General features: G+C 39.5%; 1 protein-coding gene across 1 annotated transcript in view; it reads right to left on the bottom strand.

The window, feature by feature from the left end:
* Positions 1 to 16,430, bottom strand: part of LOC139168965 (gamma-tubulin complex component 6-like) — a 31,474-nt gene extending 15,044 nt beyond the window's left edge. The window contains 10 exon segments of the mRNA XM_070754749.1: positions 2,644 to 2,725; positions 2,727 to 2,781; positions 3,206 to 3,297; positions 3,418 to 3,543; positions 5,679 to 5,800; positions 8,543 to 8,716; positions 11,438 to 11,648; positions 12,453 to 12,616; positions 13,643 to 14,472; positions 16,352 to 16,430. Coding sequence (XP_070610850.1) covers positions 2,644 to 2,725; positions 2,727 to 2,781; positions 3,206 to 3,297; positions 3,418 to 3,543; positions 5,679 to 5,800; positions 8,543 to 8,716; positions 11,438 to 11,648; positions 12,453 to 12,616; positions 13,643 to 14,392 — 1,776 coding nt within the window. The 5' untranslated portion in view covers positions 14,393 to 14,472; positions 16,352 to 16,430.
* Positions 16,431 to 19,881: the final 3,451 nt, after the last annotated feature.

Genomic DNA, 19,881 nt, shown 5'->3' with positions numbered 1-19,881 from the left:
AACCAAATTCTCTGCAAAGCTGAAATAACGAAGCAGTGGAAATGATGTGCCGGTGCCTGGAGGCTGTTGGGGCCTGGATGGGTGTCAGCAAACTCAAACTCAACCCAGACAAGATGGAGTGGTTGTGGGTCTTGCCTCCCAAGGACAATTCCATCTGTCCGTCCATTACCCTGGGGGGAGAATCATTGACCCCCTCAGAGAGGGTCCGCAACTTGGGCGTCCTCCTCGATCCACAGCTCACATTAGAGAAATCTTTCAGCTGTGGCGAGGGGGGCATTCTCCCAGGTTCGCCTGGTGCACCAGTTGCGACCCTATCTGGACCGGGACTCACTGCTCACAGTCACTCATGCCCTCATCACCTCGAGGCTTGACTACTGTAACACTCTCTACATGGGGCTACCTCTGAAAAGTGTTCGGAAACTTCAGATCGTGCAGAATGCAGCTGTGAGAGCTATCATGGGCTTTCCCAAATATGCCCATGTTACACCAACACTCTGCAGTCTGTATTGGTTGCCGATCAGTTTCCGGTCACAATTCAAAGTCTTGGTTATGACCTATAAAGCCCTTCATGGCACCGGACTAGATTATCTCAGGGACCGCCTTCTGCTGCACGAATCCCAGCGACCAGTTAGGTCCCACAGAGTGGGTCTTCTCCGGGTCCCGTCAACTAAACAATGTCGCTTGGCGGGACCCAGGGGAAGAGCCTTCTCTGTGGCGGCCCCGGCCCTCTGGAACCAACTCCCCCCAGAGATTAGAATTGCCCCCACCCTCCTAGCCTTTCGTAAGCTGCTTGAAACCCACCTCTGCCGCCAGGCATGGGGGAATTGAGATACTCTTTCCCCCTAGGCCTTTACAATTTTATGCATGGTATGTCTGTATGTATGATTGGTTTTTAATAATAATGGGTTTTTAACTGTTTTTAGTATTGGATTATTATTATATGCTGTTTTATTACTGCTGTTAGCCACCCCGAGTCTCTGAGAGGGGCGGCATACAAATCCAATAAATAAATAAAATAAATAAATAAAAATGCTGAAGGACCACAGAAAGAGATTTGTGTAATGCAGAAATTGGGCTTCTTAAGACACTCAAAGAAAACTGAGAAACAACATTAATTCATCATGTTCATGCCCTTCAATGTTAGCATGAATGTTTGGAGTATGGAAATAAACATAAGCTCGAGTTCTCAGTACAGAATATGGAAGATATAATAGATGGCTGGTGAAATGACTATCTCTGCAACACAGCAAGCAAATTATACTATTTATTCAAAAGGAAACAGAAGCAATGCAAAGCAGGGAAGAGGAACTGTAAATATGAACCCTGCTTAGAGACTACAAGAAGCAAGGAAAAGATTTGGATAGTATCTTCCAAAAGGAAGCATGTCTCTCAATAAGAGATTAAACTGTATTTGTGGAAGACATATTTCAATATCTATTAGAATACAAACTCTGTCAAGATATTCCTCCCAGTAATTCCTGATTTGTAGTGCTGGCATTTTTTCTTCTTCAAAAGCTGAAAGAAGTTATAGGAAAATCAGCTGTCTGTGACTTGATGCTACTGAATATGGGAAACTTAGTTGAAGTAGTAAAAGGAACATGAAAGAAAATAACCATTTAATTTTAGAATTCTTGATCTTCAGAAAAACTAAAGCAGTATACACTCAAGCATGTATTATGGGAGTTCCAAAAACAAGATTTTGATAAATTCAAGGAATCACTGGTAGGCTCCGATGCTAAGAGAAACTACCAGTAATCAGAAAGGGCTCGAGAAGAGTAAGGTTTCCTAAAGATATTAAAAGCACAACTGCAAGCAATTCCAGTGAGGAGCACAAGTAAAGCACAACAAAAGGTCAATATTGGTACACCCAAATAAGACAATATACAGTGCTACTTCTACTTACGAACTTAATTCGTTCCGTGACCAAGTTCTTAAGTAGAAAAGTTTGTAAGAAGCAGCAAATTTTTCCCATAGCAATCAATGTAAAAGTAAATAATGCATGCGATTAGGGAAACCACTGGGAGGGTTAGAGGCCCTGTTTCCTCCCAGGAGATTCCTAGAGAGGCCCCACAGAGGCTTCTCCCCACCTTTTCCAGCCCTGTTTCTTCCCAGGAGATTCCTAGAGAGGCCCCACGGAAGCTTCTCCCTGCCTTTTCCGGTTACAGTTTCGGAGGCTCAGGTTTGGAAGTGGAAAATGGTTCGTGAGAAGAGGCAAAAAAATCTTGAACACCTGGTTCTTATCTAGAAAAGTTTGTAAGTAGAGGCGTTTATAGGTAGACGTACCATTGTACAGAACAAAGGTAGGGGGCACAGAATTGTAGAGAAAAACGTAAGGACAGAAAGATTTGAGGTTAATAAAGAATGCTAAAAATACAAAAATGGGTTGCAAATAACACTTAACAGACAAAACAAACTATGATTTAAAAAAAAAAGGATAGGTGATTTTAATTGTCAGCATGGAGATGGGGTTGCAAAAGGAGTTTTAGGTTGTATCAACAAATTATCATTTTAGTTTATTTTGCTTTGGTCAGATGTACTTTCTACCCTAGATCCAGTTCTGGGCACTATTTCAACAGAGTCTGAAAATTTGGAAGAGATTCAGAAACAGCTAATCAAGATAATGAATTCACTTCTAATACTTACCCTGGGACAACACAGTTTCAGTAGGTTTATAGTTTTCCCACAAATATATACATCATTAGCAATATGTTTCAAAAATACAGGAACAGTCTTCTGCTTCTTTAGAAATCAAAACATATCCATGGGTCCAGTAATGCTTGTCTAAGTATAAAGAAATACGACATATCAAAAAGAGTTCTGAAATATACCATTTTGGTACAGTTTTAAAGCAATAGATTGCAGTGAGAGCTCAAATGTTATCCATTTGTTTTTCGCAAGCCAGGCAACTTAGCATTTGTGCTACAATATTTTTCACTCATTGGGTTCCATTTCTCTCTCAGTCCAACATATCTTTTAGAAATAGCTGTTGTGTTGGAGCAAAATTAGTGGAAGGAGCCTTATTTGCATTGCCCTGAGTTCCTGAACAAAATGTGGGATTATTTTTAGATTATTTTTAATATTAGATTTGTTTACATTGTCTTTTTTATTGTTGTTAGCCGCCCCGAGTCTTCGGAGAGGGACGGCATACAAATCAAATCAAATCAATCAATCAATAAATCTAACAAATATTTCAAAGAAAGCTTACCTCTAAAGCCTAGATAATCTTCATTAACCTGAATCATGAATTCACCATACGCATCTCTGAATAGACCACTATACACCCAGTCATGGATAAACCTAAAACACAAAACAATGAACTTCCTTTAAAAAAAAAGAAAAAGTCTAGAATGGCTGTTATATATAAGAAAACCTATTACATGATTATGCCAGATCACTGTGACAATGCAAAGATCCTACCTTGTGTACGGTTCGCAGCTTGTTTTCAGTAGGGACAGGAGAACTGGATAATGCTCACTGCTGCAATTATTAAGCGTCTCTTGGTAGAGATATGAAAGAAGTTTTACTCCCTGCAATACATACAAGCTAGTTTGTGTAAAAAGCATAAAACTAGCATTTTTTCAGTTCAGACTCACTTGCCTGGCTTTATCCAAGAAATCAACTGGATAAAGCTACTGCCGACAGCTGCTTCTTTGCTCAAGTGAGCCTGTAGTAGTTTCATAGCTCTCAACAGGTGGGGAAATACACAATATTTTTTGCTCAGTTACATTACTACAAATATTGATGAGTACAAATATTACAAGTTGAATAGTATAGAAATCCTATCAAGCCACTTAAAATGCATGGCCTCAAAACATTTTGAGATCAACTATTTATTCCAACCAAGCCACACATAAAAATATACAATTTTTGTACTGAGACTTAGAAACATCCTTAATGGAGTTTTTACAGAGTTGTTGTGGCAAAACAATGACAAGAGATCTTGCCTTCTAGAGTCTAACCCAGGATGCTCTAACAATACATGTTAAGTGTAACTAAACTTTTAGGAAAAGATAAACATACAGTATTTTATTATAGGTCTTAGATTCAATCCAATTTAAATTAACATTTTAATTTATATAATTAAATATTTTAATATACATTTCAAAATATCACAATCAATTAAAACAATTCACAGGAAATATCTAAGTCTGTTAATTATGTTACGTTGATCTAACTAAAATACTGTATTACTGTATAACAAAATATATTTCAATTTTTTGAATAGTCCGTTAGTAATAATTAGGTGTGCCAGATTATCTTGCCTAACCTAGGTTCGAGTCTGAAAAGCTAAGCAGAGCCAGATTTCATAAACTCTTGGGTGGGAGATCACAAGGAATTATGTGGTTCTTAGCTAGTCTGGGAATTTTGAAAAAAAAAATCTCCGAACATACTACCAGCCAACCCATTTCTACTTAGTCCCATGAAACCAACATTGATGTATACAACCAATGTGACATTATTTTCATAAATAAATGTATGTGCACCACACTGAAGCAGCAGCTTTTTAAATAAAGCTATACAGTGGTACCTGTACCTAAGAACGCCTCTACTTATGGACTTTTCTAGATAAGAACTGGGTGTTCAAGATTTTTTTTGCCTCTTCTCAAAAACCATTTTCCACTTACAAACCCAAGCCTCCAAAACTATAACCGGAAAAGGCAGAGAGAAGCCTCCGTGGGGCCTTTCTAGGAATCTCCTGGGAGGAAGCAGGACCTCCACCCACCCTGTGGTTTCCCCAATCGCACACATTATTTGCTTTTACATCGATTCCTATGGGAAAAATTGCTTCTTACCAACTTTTCTACTTAAGAACCTGGTCACGGAACGAATTAAGTTCATAAGTAGAGGTACCACTATATTAGAAAAGAGGGGTCAGGACTATATTTTTTTTATTCCCTAATGCTCTTCTAGCCTTAAGGGCATCTGTCATGGTCCCATTGGAACCCGGTTCAGAGGAGTTGGAACCAGGACCACCCAAGAGGGATGGCATGTCTCCGTTGGCATGTTTGGAGAGACCAGGCACTGATGACAATGTTGTCCCAGGCCCCTCAACCACTGGGAGAGGTGGCTGACCAACCAGGTGGGGTTCAGGCCACTGTGTTAAAATAAAGACAGCATCTTTCACACCACTATCTTTGGGACACTATTGAAAAGTGTTCAATTTTCCATTTATGTCCTATTAGTGATGGGGAACACGCGAAGCCATATCTGCTGGTGTGCAAGATGTTGCCCTAGCTCAGTTCCGATGTGCATGTGTTGTGAGCCGCCCCGAGTCTTCGGAGAGGGCATACAAATCTAATAAATAAATAAATGTGTGTGCTGGCCAGTTGATTTTTGGCTTGCACAGAGGCTCTGCAAGGGCATGTTTGGCTTCCACAGAGCCTCCAGGGGGATGGGGGAGGGCGTTTTTAATCTCCCCTGGCTCCAGGGAAGCCTTTTGAGCCTGCTGAGGGCAAAACATGAACCTACTGGGCCTACCAGAAGTTGGGAAACAAGCCATTTCCGGCCTCCAGAGGCCCTCCAGGGGAGCAGGGGAAGCTGTTTTCGCCCTCTCCAGCCAATGAATTATGGGTATGGGCACTCGCACATGCATGATAATGCACGCCCACGCTCTTTCAGCACCCAAAGAAAAAAAGGTTCGCCATCATTGTCCTAGTACATTAATCCTACAAAGTTACCTTAGCTGTCGTCCTAGTTTTCGGAAGAGAAAGCTGATTGTTAGAAGAGTTAAAGTTGGGGGAGTGGACAAAACACACGCTCGGTAGTACTGTAAGTATTTCCTCAGTCCACTTGTGAATGCCTAACAAAAGCAAAAAGAAAGGGGTTTTTTTTAATTAAAAATATTAAATACAACATATCTCATAGTTTATTAAACTGGAAAATGGAGATAGGATACATCATACACTACAGCTTAAGACACCAACCTTTTGAAACATAAAACCGTTGTTTAGTAGTGGCACACATTCTCTGCATGAACAAATCAATTTGTATATCACGTTAAGTTATGGCTTACTTATTCACAGTTGATAATTGAGACACAATTGAACTATGGCCAATTCTTACAGTATAAACTATGAGGCTTCTCTATGGTGGCTACCTCCCGAGATTCACACTATCTCCTCCCTACCAGTCTTCCGGAAAGCCGTTAAGTCCTGGCTTTTCTGGCAGGCCTGGAATTAGATTGTTGTGTGTGTATGGTTCTTTTTAAGATTTTATCGTTATTATATTACTGATTTTATTATGCAATTTTGACTGTATTTTAATGCTATTGTATTTATTCCACTTGTTAGCCGCACTGAGTCTGCAAACAAACAAACAAAAAACTTGGTTTAATTTATATATACTGTACTTACAAACATATAAAGTGGACAATCAGAAAGATTTCTAGCTAACAGTCAACAATATATTATGTACACTACATATACCTTCAACTTTGTGGGATGTGGACAGCAGTATGCTGAATTCTAAGACAAACTCTAGCCTTGGAGACCCCTGAATGTATACAATAGCATAAGTAGTATGCAATGGAACGGGGGTTTTGTATTCCTTGTGATATATCAACTAAGATATATCAAAATTGACTGATACTAGTCTTAGGTTACATTATAGAATTTTGGCACAAATATAAATCTGAATGTTGGTTGCTGAATAAATCAAGAACAGTATATCACAGAAGGCATTTGGGAGAATAAATGGAATGTATAACAAATGGTACAATGCTGAGCAGGGATTAAGACAAAGACATGTGGATACTCCCTTGGCTATTTCGTGTCTTTATGTGTAGATATATAGTGTAAGGAATATTTGTTTCAGTTATTAGGTATATTGGGCTAAGACATGAATCTGCATGTGTTTTTTTGTGCAGGGACAATACTACATTGTTAATGAGGTTAATAAATTAATGAAGGCATGAGACATTGTTGTCAGTACCTCCTATCCAAAAAGCACCTTAAATCTTACACCAAAGCTTGGAAAAGCCTTCCCTTAGCCAAGTACTCTGCTTGATTATCAAGCAGAAAAGAATTCGGAAGAACTCCCAAATAATGAACTTGTTTCTTCGTGAAAGTGCAAACCCAAAGAAAGCCTTGTTAGAGATCTGATGGTTTCTGTAGAGACAGAAGAACTATCCTCTGGGACACAACAGTAGCTTGCTTTGTCCCATCCATCATCTTATGATCTCGAGAGACTCTATATTTATATCATCCCCTACCTGGCTCAGAATTATATAAGTGAATGTCATCAGCAAATTAATTATACTTCACCCAGAATCAACAAAGGATGTGTCTCACTAGTACTGGGATAGAAAAGAAACATCCTGGAGAGACAAAGAGCTTGATTGGTCAAAACTACTTACTGGAATCATCTTCCCAGAATGGAGAAGACCTACAAAACAGTATCTTCTGTCTGTAACATCACAAGTGTCCAGAGAAATGTTATGATTTATTTATTTATTTATTTATTTATTTATTTATTGGATTTGTATGCCGCCCCTCTCCGCAGACTCGGGGCGGCTAACAACAACAATAAAACAGTATATAACAAATCCAATACTAAAAACAGTTAAAAGCCCAATTATATAAAAACCAATCATACATACAGACATACCATGCATAAAATTGTAAAGGCCTAGGGGGAAAGTATATCTCAGTTCCCCCATGCCTGGCGGCAGAGGTGGGTTTTAAGCAACTTTCGAAAGGCTAGGAGGGTGGGGGCAGTTCTAATCTCTGGGGGGAGTTGGTTCCAGAGGGCCGGGGCCGCCACAGAGAAGGCTCTTCCTCTGGGTCCCGCCAAGCGACATTGTTTGGTTGACGGGACCCGGAGAAGACCCACTCTGTGGGACCTGACTGGTCGCTGGGATTCGTGCAGCAGAAGGCAGTCCCTGAGGTAATTTGGTCCGGTGCCATGAAGGGCTTTATAGGTCATAACCGACACTTTGAATTGTGACCGGAAACTGATCGGCAACCAATGCAGACTGCGGAGTGTTGGTGTAACATGGGCATATTTGGGAAAGCCCATGATTGCTCTCGCAGCTGCATTCTGCACGATCTGAAGTTTCCGAACACTTTTCAAAGGTAGCCCCATGTAGAGAGCATTACAGTAGTCGAGCCTCAAGGTGATGAGGGCATGAGTGACTGTGAGCAGTGACTCCCGGTCCAAATAGGGTCGCAACTGGTGCACCAGTTGATGGTATTAGAAATGAAAAATCTAATAGGATTAAGAGGGCTGCACTACGAAAATCCAGGTTCTGGTGCAAGTTATCTATAAGAGGGACTAACACACTTTTAATCTCATAACCAGGTTGACTCCCAAGTGAAATGTAATAGGTTTATGCATAAACAAGATTCTGTTTGCGCTCAGTATTTTATTCCCCCTGCACTTTGTGAAGAGGAGTTTTGTACAACTGGGATTTAATTGAACAGTATAAGAGAAAGGCAATTTTTTTCTTCCAAAACAGAGGACATACCAGACTTTACTAATAGATATTAGGTAAAGAGAAGACTATGTTCAACCAAATTAATAATAAAAATTGCAAGTGCATTACCTGAAATACAAGCCCCTTTTTATATGATGAGTCCAGGACTGGTTGAACAGAGAAACGGCTCAGCCGTGTGTAATAAGTTCCATATTCAGCTACTTCTGATAGTAGACAATTCATACTTTCGGGTGAAGTTCCAGATACATAAATGCCTTGTTTCACTACAAATATCTGCACTGCCTATAAAGTTGAGAAAGCAATAACAGGAAATTAGTGAAATGCACAGCCTGGAATATATTTACTAAACAAATACACGTCCTCATTAATCCAATTGGAAAATACTTAAATGTACCATTTTTATATTAACTCCTGAAATAAAACTCTACTGAATACTGTAACAGTTTTAATCTTAAATATTACCTCGATGCTAAATATCTCCGAGACCGCCTCCTGCCGCACGAATCCCAGCGACCGATTAAGTCCCACAGAGTGGGCCTTCTCCGGGTCCCGTCAACTAAACAATGTTGGTTGACGGGCCCCAGGGGAAGAGCCTTCTCTGTGGCGGCACCGGCTCTCTGGAACCAACTCCCCCCAGAGATTAGAATTGCCCCTACTCTTCCTGCCTTCCGTAAACTCCTTAAAACCCACCTTTGCCGTCAGGCATGGGGGAATTGAAACACCTCCCCCGGGCATGTTTAATTTATACATGGTTTGCTTGTGTGTGTATCTGTTAGTATATGGGGTTCTTTTAAATCTTTAAATATTTTAAAGTTATTTGGATTATTTATGATTTGTTCTAGCTTGTTGTGAGCCGCCCCGAGTCTTCGGAGAGGGGCGGCATACAAATCTAAATAATAAATAAATAAATAAAAATAAATAAATACTACAGTAATTTGATATTGTAAGATATTCTAATAAAATTAAATACAACATTTTAAGTAATTTCAATCTGGTTTCTTATTCAATAGGAAGTTTTAACTATCCAGGGCAGGGAGCTGCAACCTCTTTCGAACTAGGCGGCGGAAGTGAATGCACAGTGCACAAAGCTGCATTTGTGAAAGCGGTGTGATCGCGCATGAAACTATCCCCCTACCCCCTCACTTCCTCGCCTCTGCCAGTCTGTCGATCCTGAAAGGTTGGAGACCACTGGTTAAAAAGACCACTAGAACATTTCTTTTCTATACGTTTCCTATGGAATGTCTTTATAGTAAATAAATTATAGCCTGAACTTGATTATATAGGACAGGGGTCCCCAACTCCTGAGCCATGGGATGGTTCTGGTCCTTGGCCTGTTAGAAACTGGGCCACACAGCTGGAGGCAAGTGAGCAAAGTTTCACCTGTATTTTCAGCTGCTCCCCAGTGCTAGACCTCAGATTATCAGGCATTAGAATCTCATAGGAGCGGGAACCCGACTGCAAACTGCACATGCAAGTGATTCTAGGTTTTACGCTTGTCTTCTCTTTGATCCGTGAAAAAATTGTCTTACACAAAACTGATCTAGTGTGTTATTATTATTTATTTATTATTATTATTATTTATTAGATTTGTATGCAGCCTCTCTCCGAAGACTCAGGGCGGCTCACAACAACGGAAACAGTACAAATCCAAAATTAAAACAATTTAAAACCCATTAATATAAAAACAATCATACGTCTCATACAAACCATACATAAAGCGGAAACAGCCCAGGGGAATCAATTTCCCCATGCCTGACGGAAGAGGTAAGTTTTAAGGAGTTTGCGAAAGGCAAGGAGGATGGGGGCAGTCCTAATCTCCAGGGAGAGTTGATTCCAGAGGGTCGGGTCCGCCAGAGAAGGCTCTCCCCGGGTCCTGCCAGACGACATTGTTTCGTCGACGGGACCCAGAGAAGGCCAACTCTGTGGTACCTAACCGGTCGCTGGGATTCGTGCGGCAGAAGGCAGTCCCGGAGATATTGATAATTGTTGATAATTAATATAATTAATATAATATATATAATTGATAATTAATCAATAAATGTTATGTTTTAATAATTTATTTACTGAATACATGGGTCATGCCTTAAAGTTAAATCAAAATTATGGCCATTAATATTTTTTACAATATTTTTTTAAACCATCCAAAAAGAATCTGGATAGTTTATTAAACTATTTGTAATAGTTAAAAAGTAGAGCAATTGAAAACATTACTAAGTAGCAACAAATTAACTTAATAATGCGGGCATTTATTTATTTATTGGATTTGTATGCACAGTATAAGACGGGGTACTTACATAATTCAATTGCTTTACTTAGGGTTTTTAAAATAATGTCTTAATTTAATTTATTCTACTCCTATGCTGCCAATCCCGTAGGACTCGGGGCAGGACTTACAATAATAAATTCTAGGAGTATGCAAAATGTAGGAGCAGTCCAATATCCATTTCCATTTATGGAAGCATCTTGCTTGAGAAGACCCATTCTCCTTTCACTATACCTCCTCACCAGAAAAAAAAAAATCAACATTTATTTCAAGATAGAGGACTCTTTTGAGTCACCTTAGATACATTTTTTTAGGGGGGGAGGGGAGGAAGGACAGTTATTGCAAAAGAGAGGGGGAAAATAAGGTGAAACAGTCTCTGTTCACAATATAGTGCTGTTCCTAAATTAGTGGCATAATCTTTTTGGCTTTGCAGACAGGGGGTGTTGTTAGGAGAGGGGATGGTTCCACACAAGTGGTAGGCAAGACCACACACTCTTGCCTGCTGCTTGCACAAATGGGAATGAGCGCCCGTTCACTCACCTGCTTCCACGGCCCGGTTCAAAATGGCTCACAGCCTGGTAATGGGCTGTGGCCCAGGGGTTGGGGATCCTTGCATTAAACAATACCCTTGATAGATTTTGCAAAATTGATAAATGTATACTTTTCTTAGACTACTTTGTCCAGCATGATAGAATGCAAAAATGCATATAAAACTATTATATAGAAATGTTATACAGTACCTGATTAAATGAGAAACAAGTGGATACAACTCCAATAAGAACATTCAACACATCCTTAACAATTTCTGGCTCTCTTACTAATACACGCTGTGGAAACTGAAATTTAGTACTGCTGAAAAGTTGAAGTTCTTGTTCTCGAAGTCTGCAAAATTTGTCAAAGGCTTCTCTACCAGCTTCTGAAAGATATGGCTCCTCTTTTTTCCCAGGAGGACTGTCAGAAAAAAACATCCACAAAAATGTTAAAACTAGAAGACTGAATTACTTTTGAAACTGAGACCCAATTTTCAAGAAAACTATTATTGACAAAACCATATATAACATATACGATTTTCCTTTGCTGTTTGACCTTCAGTATAGCTAAGCTATGAATCATGCAACCATGTTATAAAGAGATGTAGATTACAAATTCTTTCCAATTTGGTGGCATCTAATCTTTATGGCCCACAATTCCTTTTGAGTAAAGACCTTATTAAATATTATTTAATACCTGTTGCATTAAATATAGTCTAACAAAAAAAAGAACAAATAAAATAATTTTAATTTCTTGGGCAAATTACGGTACTCTTATTTTATTTGTACATCAATCAACCTCTGCTTTTTTTGGGTGGGGAAGGTTGAAAGTCAACTTATTTATATAAAATAACTTTTAAAGGATTTGGATTATTAATTGTTACAATTATCTTCACAACTGCACTAGTAACTATAATATCAAAAAATGGTGGTTATTTTAACAATTTTCTAGGTTTTTTTAAAAAATATGGAAAATACCAGATAAAAGACATTATATTCTGAATCCTGTTATTATGCATTCCTTTTCATCAACTATTATGTATCATTCAAAGGCATGCAAATGTGAATGTTATTAATCAGTTTCCCTTTATTACTATAGTCTCCACACTATTAGGTGTGCAACTCCACACATTTCCTGTCTCTTTTCCCTGTCAAAATGTAAAGAGGAAGGAAACATAATTGAACAATTATTATACTTTTTCAAAAAATAAAACAAAATACTTACAATCCAATTCTTTCCCAGCACGGTCGTTTACTGGGTCCAAAAGTAAGTGCTGCCTCCCAGAGATCAAGATCTGGTGTTACACTAGGTTCTGATTGAAAGTCTGGAGTGAGATTGGATGCTGACTGGAATCCTTCATCTTCAGAAGGATCAATACTCTGGGGAACCTGCAAATATAAACATACTCCTTTATTGTTCCTATATTACTGCTTTTAACAATTGTGCTTTGGGATTGTTCTAATAAAAATACGAGATTATAACAAATTGTTTAAATTAAAATTAATACTCAGATTTGGTGTATTCCAACTTTCGATAAAAATATCTCATGTGAGACCATATTGCTATGCCCTAACATTCAAACAGGAATAAATAATATCAATAAATGAAAGCAATAAAAAATTTTAGAACCCCGAGTTATTGTGAAATATTGATGTGTCAGAAGCATATTATTGGTCAAGAAACATTTTGCAATGTTGAGAACGGGGCAAAGCATACTGATCTTCTTGAGTATATTTATGTGAATCACATTACACTTCAAGATGGAAACATACAGCATCAGATTAGGGAAATGCATGAAAGTGAAAATCTACATTTTTGTCTTTGTTTATCCTTCCAATGAGATAATAATTGTGAAATTGTAGAGGTAGAATGAATGGAGACAGTGGTGCTTCTGTCCAGGGTGTCCAGGGGGAAAGCATTTTGAAATTCCCTGATATTTGCCAGACATTTCCCTGTAACTTGCGATCTAGTTAAGGCACGGTCGTAGATGACATCATACCAAACGGCTATGCCGTGGAGAAATATTGGTAGCTGAGGAAGCAAGTTGTTGCCACAGTTATGCTCGTTTTTGCTTGACTCTGCCAGGCAGCACAATCCGTTGTTGGTTTTTTTTACATGATTTTCCCGACTTTTAAACATTTTAATAATTTATTTCCCCCACTATTTATTCTGGTTTTTTAACAAATTCTCTGATATTTCCCTGATTTCCGTTTTCCAGGTTTGCTGGGCACCCTGCTATATTCTATGGAGGAAGTATAAATATCCACAAGTTCATTAAGATCAATATTGGCATAGATCAGAGGTCTTCAAACTTGGCAACTTTAAGACTTATGGATTTCAACTCAACATCCCATGTCTTAAAAGTTGCCAAGTTTGGGGATCCCTGGCATAGACAAAAGAAAACAATCTTATACCTTGATTGCAAGTCCAGACATATCTGCATTGTCAGGCACAGGTGGCAAATCCAACTTGATGTCCATATCTTAGGTACGACTGTGAATGAGAGCACCGAAGAGCGACACCCGAGTTTCTCTCTCGTACCTGTCCCCCATTGAGCAATGCTGTGAAGACAGTTCCACCGTAGGAAGACCTGTGCCAGGTGCTGCCTCCATAATTTGCAACGTCTTTTGAATTGTATCATTACATTGAAGTTCTTCATTTGCAATAAAAGCCTGCGCATCTGCTTCAAATACGCTAACATCATAATAATCATACCCTTGATATTTTGTGTTTCTTCCTACATTTTTGTTATTCACGAAATAATCCTTTTTTAGGGGTGAGCAATGAGGCGGCCCACTTCCTGAAAGCTGTACCAGAAAATCCAAAATAGAAGTAATTTCAGTAAACGGTAAGCAAGTAGAGGTTTCTAATTCCTCTACAAGTTGTTCCAGCCGGTCTGCTTCTAAGCCCAGTCCGGCAACTCTCAAATTGAAAGACAGCATTAATATTTTGTTTTTCACAGGGAGTCTAGAAAAATTTGATTGAGGAACTTTGTGGGTTTCATCCAGAAAAAGATCAGCAAACAAAGTATTATATGCAATCTTTTTGAGACTTTTCCTTGAAATTTTTTTGCTGCTCTTTCTTTTATTCAAATGGATCTTTGTTGACACAGATACTATGTGAGCCTCACACAAGTCACCAAATAGATTTGTAATACTCTCCATGGCCCCATCAGTTATAGATATCCACAATTAACTTGGAATGACTCCGGTACTAATAGTCAAATAAGCATTGGTTTGTGTTCCTAAAAAAATGAAAGAAAGAAAAAATATTAACATAATTAATGCTGTCTCTATTGATTTTCTCTGCATTATAAAATAACCAAGACTTTGGCAATGTATCACTACTAGACAGCAAGTAACACTGTAGGTTTTTGTCAAAGCAATAATCTATTTTAAATATTTTAGTTTAGTTTAATTTAATACACACATCTTTAATAAAAACTAGCTACTCTTTTTTCAGAAGACCCTAGCCACATTTTGGTAACTACATGTGCACAGTTTGAGGTCAGTTTTTGAGTCCTGCTGGCAGCCTGGACTAGTCTTATTTTAATTAGGCTATGACACTATTTTCTGTAATTTCTTTCAAGCTTTACTTTATATTTCGTGGCAAAACATTAACTATAAAACCAATGAGGGGTGAGTATAATACAAAAGAATCCAACATTAACTAAATTTATGCATGGGCATCCTTCAGTCTTGGAAGACCATGGTAAGCACACACACATATAGTGGTACCTCTACTTACGAACTTAATTTGTTCCGTGACCAGGTTCTTAAGTAGAAAAGTTTGTAAGAAGAAGCAATTTTTCCCATAGGAATCAATATAAAAGCAAATAATGTGTGTGATTGGGGAAACCACAGAGAAGGTGGAGGCCCTGTTTCCTCCCAGGAGATTCCTAGAGGCCCCATGGAGGCTTCTCCTTGCCTTTTCCGGTTACAGTTTCGGAGGCTTTGGTTTATAACTGGAAAATGGTTCTTGAGAAGAGGCAAAAAAATATTGAACACCAGGTTCTTATCTAGAAAAGTTCATAAATAGAGCCGTTCTTAGGTAGAGGTACCACTGTACTTTATATAGAACCAACTGTCAGGCTTACAGGCCAAACTACCTAGGGCAGATGGGGTGTCAACTCATATTTATTTATTTGTTTTGTCAAGTATGTATTGGCGCATACAAAGATATAACAATGTTTATATACATGATACTAGTAATAGAGAAACATTAGGACAGGGAACAGAAGGCACGCTGGTGCACTTATGCACACAACTTACAGCAAAAAGAAATGAAATATACATAACGGTGATGAAGAACCAAGTTGGAAAGAACAACTACCCAGGCTACATATTCAATTGGAAAAGCAAAGAAATAATTAACTATGCAAACTGAAGATGTCCACAAGTCTTAAAGTTGCCAAGGTTAGAGACCTTGTTCTAAACAACGAAAATATTAAGGAGATTGTGAGCGCTGGTGAGCCCACATTTGGAATACTGTGTTCAGTTCTGGAGACCTCACCTACAAAAAGATATTGATAAAATTGAACGGGTTTAAAGACAGGCTACAAAAATGGTTGGAAAGTCTTAAGCATAAAACTTATCAGGAAAGACTTAATGAACTCAATCTGTATAGTCTGGAGGACAGAAGGGAAAGGGGGGACGTGATCGAAACATTTAAATATGTTAAAGGGTGAAATAAGGTTCAGGAGAGAAGTGTTTTTAATAGGAAAGTGAACACAAGAATTAGGGGGCACAATCTGAGGTTAGTTGGGGAAAAGATCAGAAGCAACCTGAGAAAATATTATTTTACTGAAAGAGTAGTAGATGCTTGGAACAAACTTCCAGCAGACGTGGTTGGTAAATCCACAGTAAATTAATTTAAACATTGCCAGGATAAACATATATTCTTCCTAAGAAAAAATGGTATAAGGGCAGACAAGATGGACCATGAGGTCTTTTTCTACCGTCAATCTTCTATGTTTCTATGAAAATCAAAGAAATAATGGACCATGCAAATAGAAGTCCACAAGTCTTACAGTTGCCAAGGTTAGAGACCTCTGTTCTAAACAACGAAAAGAGAAATTGTAAATACTGTTAAGAATGGTTAGAAATGGAAAGGATCCATCTGACCTTCGGAAGGAGGACGTTATTTTATTATTTATAATTATTTTCCACTGATCAAACGGCTGCCTCGCAGATTATCTTCCCCCTCTGCAGAGAAGGGACTCCGGTGGCGCCGCGACGGATAGGATTCCCTAGGCAAGTATCCTAGGCAAGTATAGCAATCTACAGCAATGCACGCCCCAATGCCGGCTGGGGGTGATGGGTATTGTCGTTCTGCATCTCAGGAGCCGCCAATTGGGAAAACTGGGGACAAACGTAAAACGCGGAGGGTTCTATGGCGACTCCGCCCTGGACGAGCCTGGAGTAGCCGAGTCGAGAAGGCGCCACTCCCTCCCCCCCTCAAATAAAGAAAGGAATAATGATAAAAAGGTCCCTCCCCATCCCGGTCAGGGAGAGTTTCCGCCTCCAGCGCTTAAAATTCGAAAAAAAGCCAACCTACCGGCGAGGCACGAAAGAAACAGCAGGATAGAGGCGGAGCTACCGCAGGAGGAAGGAGTCGGGCAGGCGCAGAAGGACAGAAGCGGAAGCACGTAATAGGCGGGCTGGCCGGGAGCAATGATCTCACTCTTGACAGCCAGGGAGGACTCCGGCTCTCACGAGGCGGAGCGTGAAAGACGAAGAGAGGCGATTGGCTGGCTGGGAGGCGGCGCGCGGAGCTGATCGGTTTGTGGTGCAAAGGCGCACGCGCGCCTGAAGTAACAATTCTCGCGGTCCGTATGGGACGCTAACCTGTACAACAAGAGGTCTCCCAACTGCAGAAAAGCTGTCTTGAGGAATTCTGGGAGTTGAAGTCCACAAGGGAGACATGATAGCACAGGGGGAGGCAAAGATGGCTGTTCTATGACGTGTGGACTTCAACAATTCAATTCAACAATTCAACAACTCCTTACAAAACTAGACTTACAATCCTGGGTCTTGAAAGCTTAGAACTACGACGCCTTAAACATGATCTAAGTATTGGCCACAAGATCATATGCTGCAATGTCCTGCCTATCAAAGACTACTTCAGCTTCAACCACAACAACACACAATGGCACCGGACCAGATTATCTCAGGGACCGTCTTCTGCTGCACGAATCCCAGCGACCAGTTAGATCCCACAGAGTGGATCTTCTCCAGGTCCCGTCAACTAAAGAATGTCGCTTGGCGGGACCCAGGGGAAGAGCCTTCTCTGTGGCGGTCCCGGCCGTCTGGAACCAACTACCCCCAAAGATTAGAATTGCCACCCTCCTTGCCTTTCATAAGCTGCTTAAAACCCACCTCTGCCGTCAGGCATGGGGGAATTGAGACCCTCTTCCCCCTAGGCCTTTACAATTCTATGCATGGTATGTATGTATGTATGTTTGGTTTTTTATATTAATGGGTTTTTAATTGTTTCTAACATCAGACTACTATTGTACACTGCTTTATTGTTGCTGTTAGCCGCCCCGAGTCTCCGGAGAGGGGTGGCATACAAATCCAATAAATAAATAAAAGCACACAACAGATTCAAGCTTAATATTAACCACTCCAAACTTGACTAAAAAATATGACTTTAGTAATCGAGTTGTTGAAGCATGGAACTCATTACCTGACTCATTAGTGTAAACCCCTAACCCCCAACATTTTTCCCTTAGACTATCCACGGTTGACCTCTCCAGGTTCCCAAGAGGTCAGTAAGGGGTGTGCATAAGTGCACTAGAGTGCTTTCTGTCCCCTGTCCAATTGTCTCTCCTTTATCTCCTTTATCTTTTCTTCCTTTCATATATCTTCTCCTCTATTTTTATATTTTTTATCCTATCATTTTCTTTATATATATTACTACTTGTCTATTCTCTTCAATGTGTATTGTGTATTGGACAAAATAAATAAATAAAAATAAAAAATAAAAATAAAGTTTTAAAGAAGATGTTGCATAACCATTTGTCTGAAGTGTTGTAGGGTTTCCTGCCCAAGCGGTTACTAAAGTCGTATTTCCTGCAGTCGAGTTTAGAGTGGTTTACTTTAAGTTTATATCTGTTGTGTGCTCATGTGTTGTTGTGGTTGAAGCTGAAGTAGTCATTGATATCTTGTCGTCTCCCCCCCAAATCAATGAAGTTACTTTAAAAAAAAAAAACCTAACTGAGAATCTCTGACCTTCCTGCCAATCAGCATGAAGCTGTGTTGGGAGAATTGGCACTAGACTTATGGTTGGGGATCACCACAACATGAGGAACTGTATTAATTAATTTATTTATTTATTTATTACATTTGTATGCCACCCCTCTCCGTAGACTCGGGGCGGCTCACAGCATGCAATTAAACAATTCATGACAAATCTAATAAATTTAAAAAACATTTAAAAACCCCATTATTAAACCAGACATACATACAGACATACCATACATAAATAGTATAGGCCCGCGGGAGGGGGGGGGGAATGACTCAATTCCCCCATGCCTGATGGCAGAGGTGAGTTTTAAGGAGTTTACGGAGGTCAAGGAGGGTGGGGGCAGTTCTAATCTCCAGGAGGAGCTGGTTCCAGAGAGTCGGATAATATCTTGTTTCACATACAAGAAACATCCTGACAAAATGGCAAATAAGCACTTTTTGTCAAAGCCCAGATCTACAATTGATCCTTTCAAGGAAGAACAAAACAGGAAAAATCATTCCCCATTTTATGAGATTTCCTCCAACCAGAATGTCTTCAATCTAGCCCAAGCAGCAACTCAATAAGCTCAGCATTCTTGATGATGGCAGAAAGAAGAAACTTCAATATTACCTACATAGAGAAGGCACCCAAACCTGCAATCCTTGATAATCATTACCACACTGATTACATACAGAAGTTGAGTAACCTGGGGGACACTATAAGCTTTATGCATCCCACAGTATAAATGCCAGAGAGCTAAATGATATTTTACTTTCTGGAATATAATGCAAAGCCAACCTCCTCAACTCTTTCTTCGGCTCTGTGTTTGTTAACAGCAATGGCTCATCCCCCAATTTCATCAATCGCACCTCAAACTCCCTCAACGACCTAACCCAAGTAGACTTCACTGAAGAATGAGTTGAAAAAGCATTACGTGACCTTAAACCTTCTCTATCAGTTGGACCAGATGGTCTATGTGCTTACTTCCTAAAAAACCTCTCTTTTGCCATAGCTGAACCACTAAGCATAATTTTTGAAAAATCCTTCAGAACCAGCATACTTCCTAAGCTATGGTCGAAAACAATGGTCATCCCCATCTTCAAAAAAGGAGACCCCTTTCTTGTCGATAACTACAGACCAATTTCAGTATGCTGCGTCCCATGCAAAGTCATGGAATCAATTATAAACAAATCAATTACTCTCCATCTAGAAACTAATAATTTGGTCTCTAACAAACAATTTGGTTTCAGAAAAAAACTATCCTGCAACCTGCACTGCAAAAATATATGGACAACTCATCTAGATCAAGGGAAATCTATAGATGCAATTTATATCGACTTTTGCAAAGCTTTTGATTCAGTGCTCCACGACAAGCTACTCCTAAAACTCAAATCCTATGGCATCTCAGGATCCCTCCACAGATGGA

Source organism: Erythrolamprus reginae, chromosome 6, assembly GCF_031021105.1.
Source record: "Erythrolamprus reginae isolate rEryReg1 chromosome 6, rEryReg1.hap1, whole genome shotgun sequence".
Taxonomy (NCBI): domain Eukaryota; kingdom Metazoa; phylum Chordata; class Lepidosauria; order Squamata; family Dipsadidae; genus Erythrolamprus; species Erythrolamprus reginae.
The sequence above is the reverse complement of the archived record's forward strand: the minus strand, read 5'-3'. Positions and strand labels throughout refer to the sequence as shown.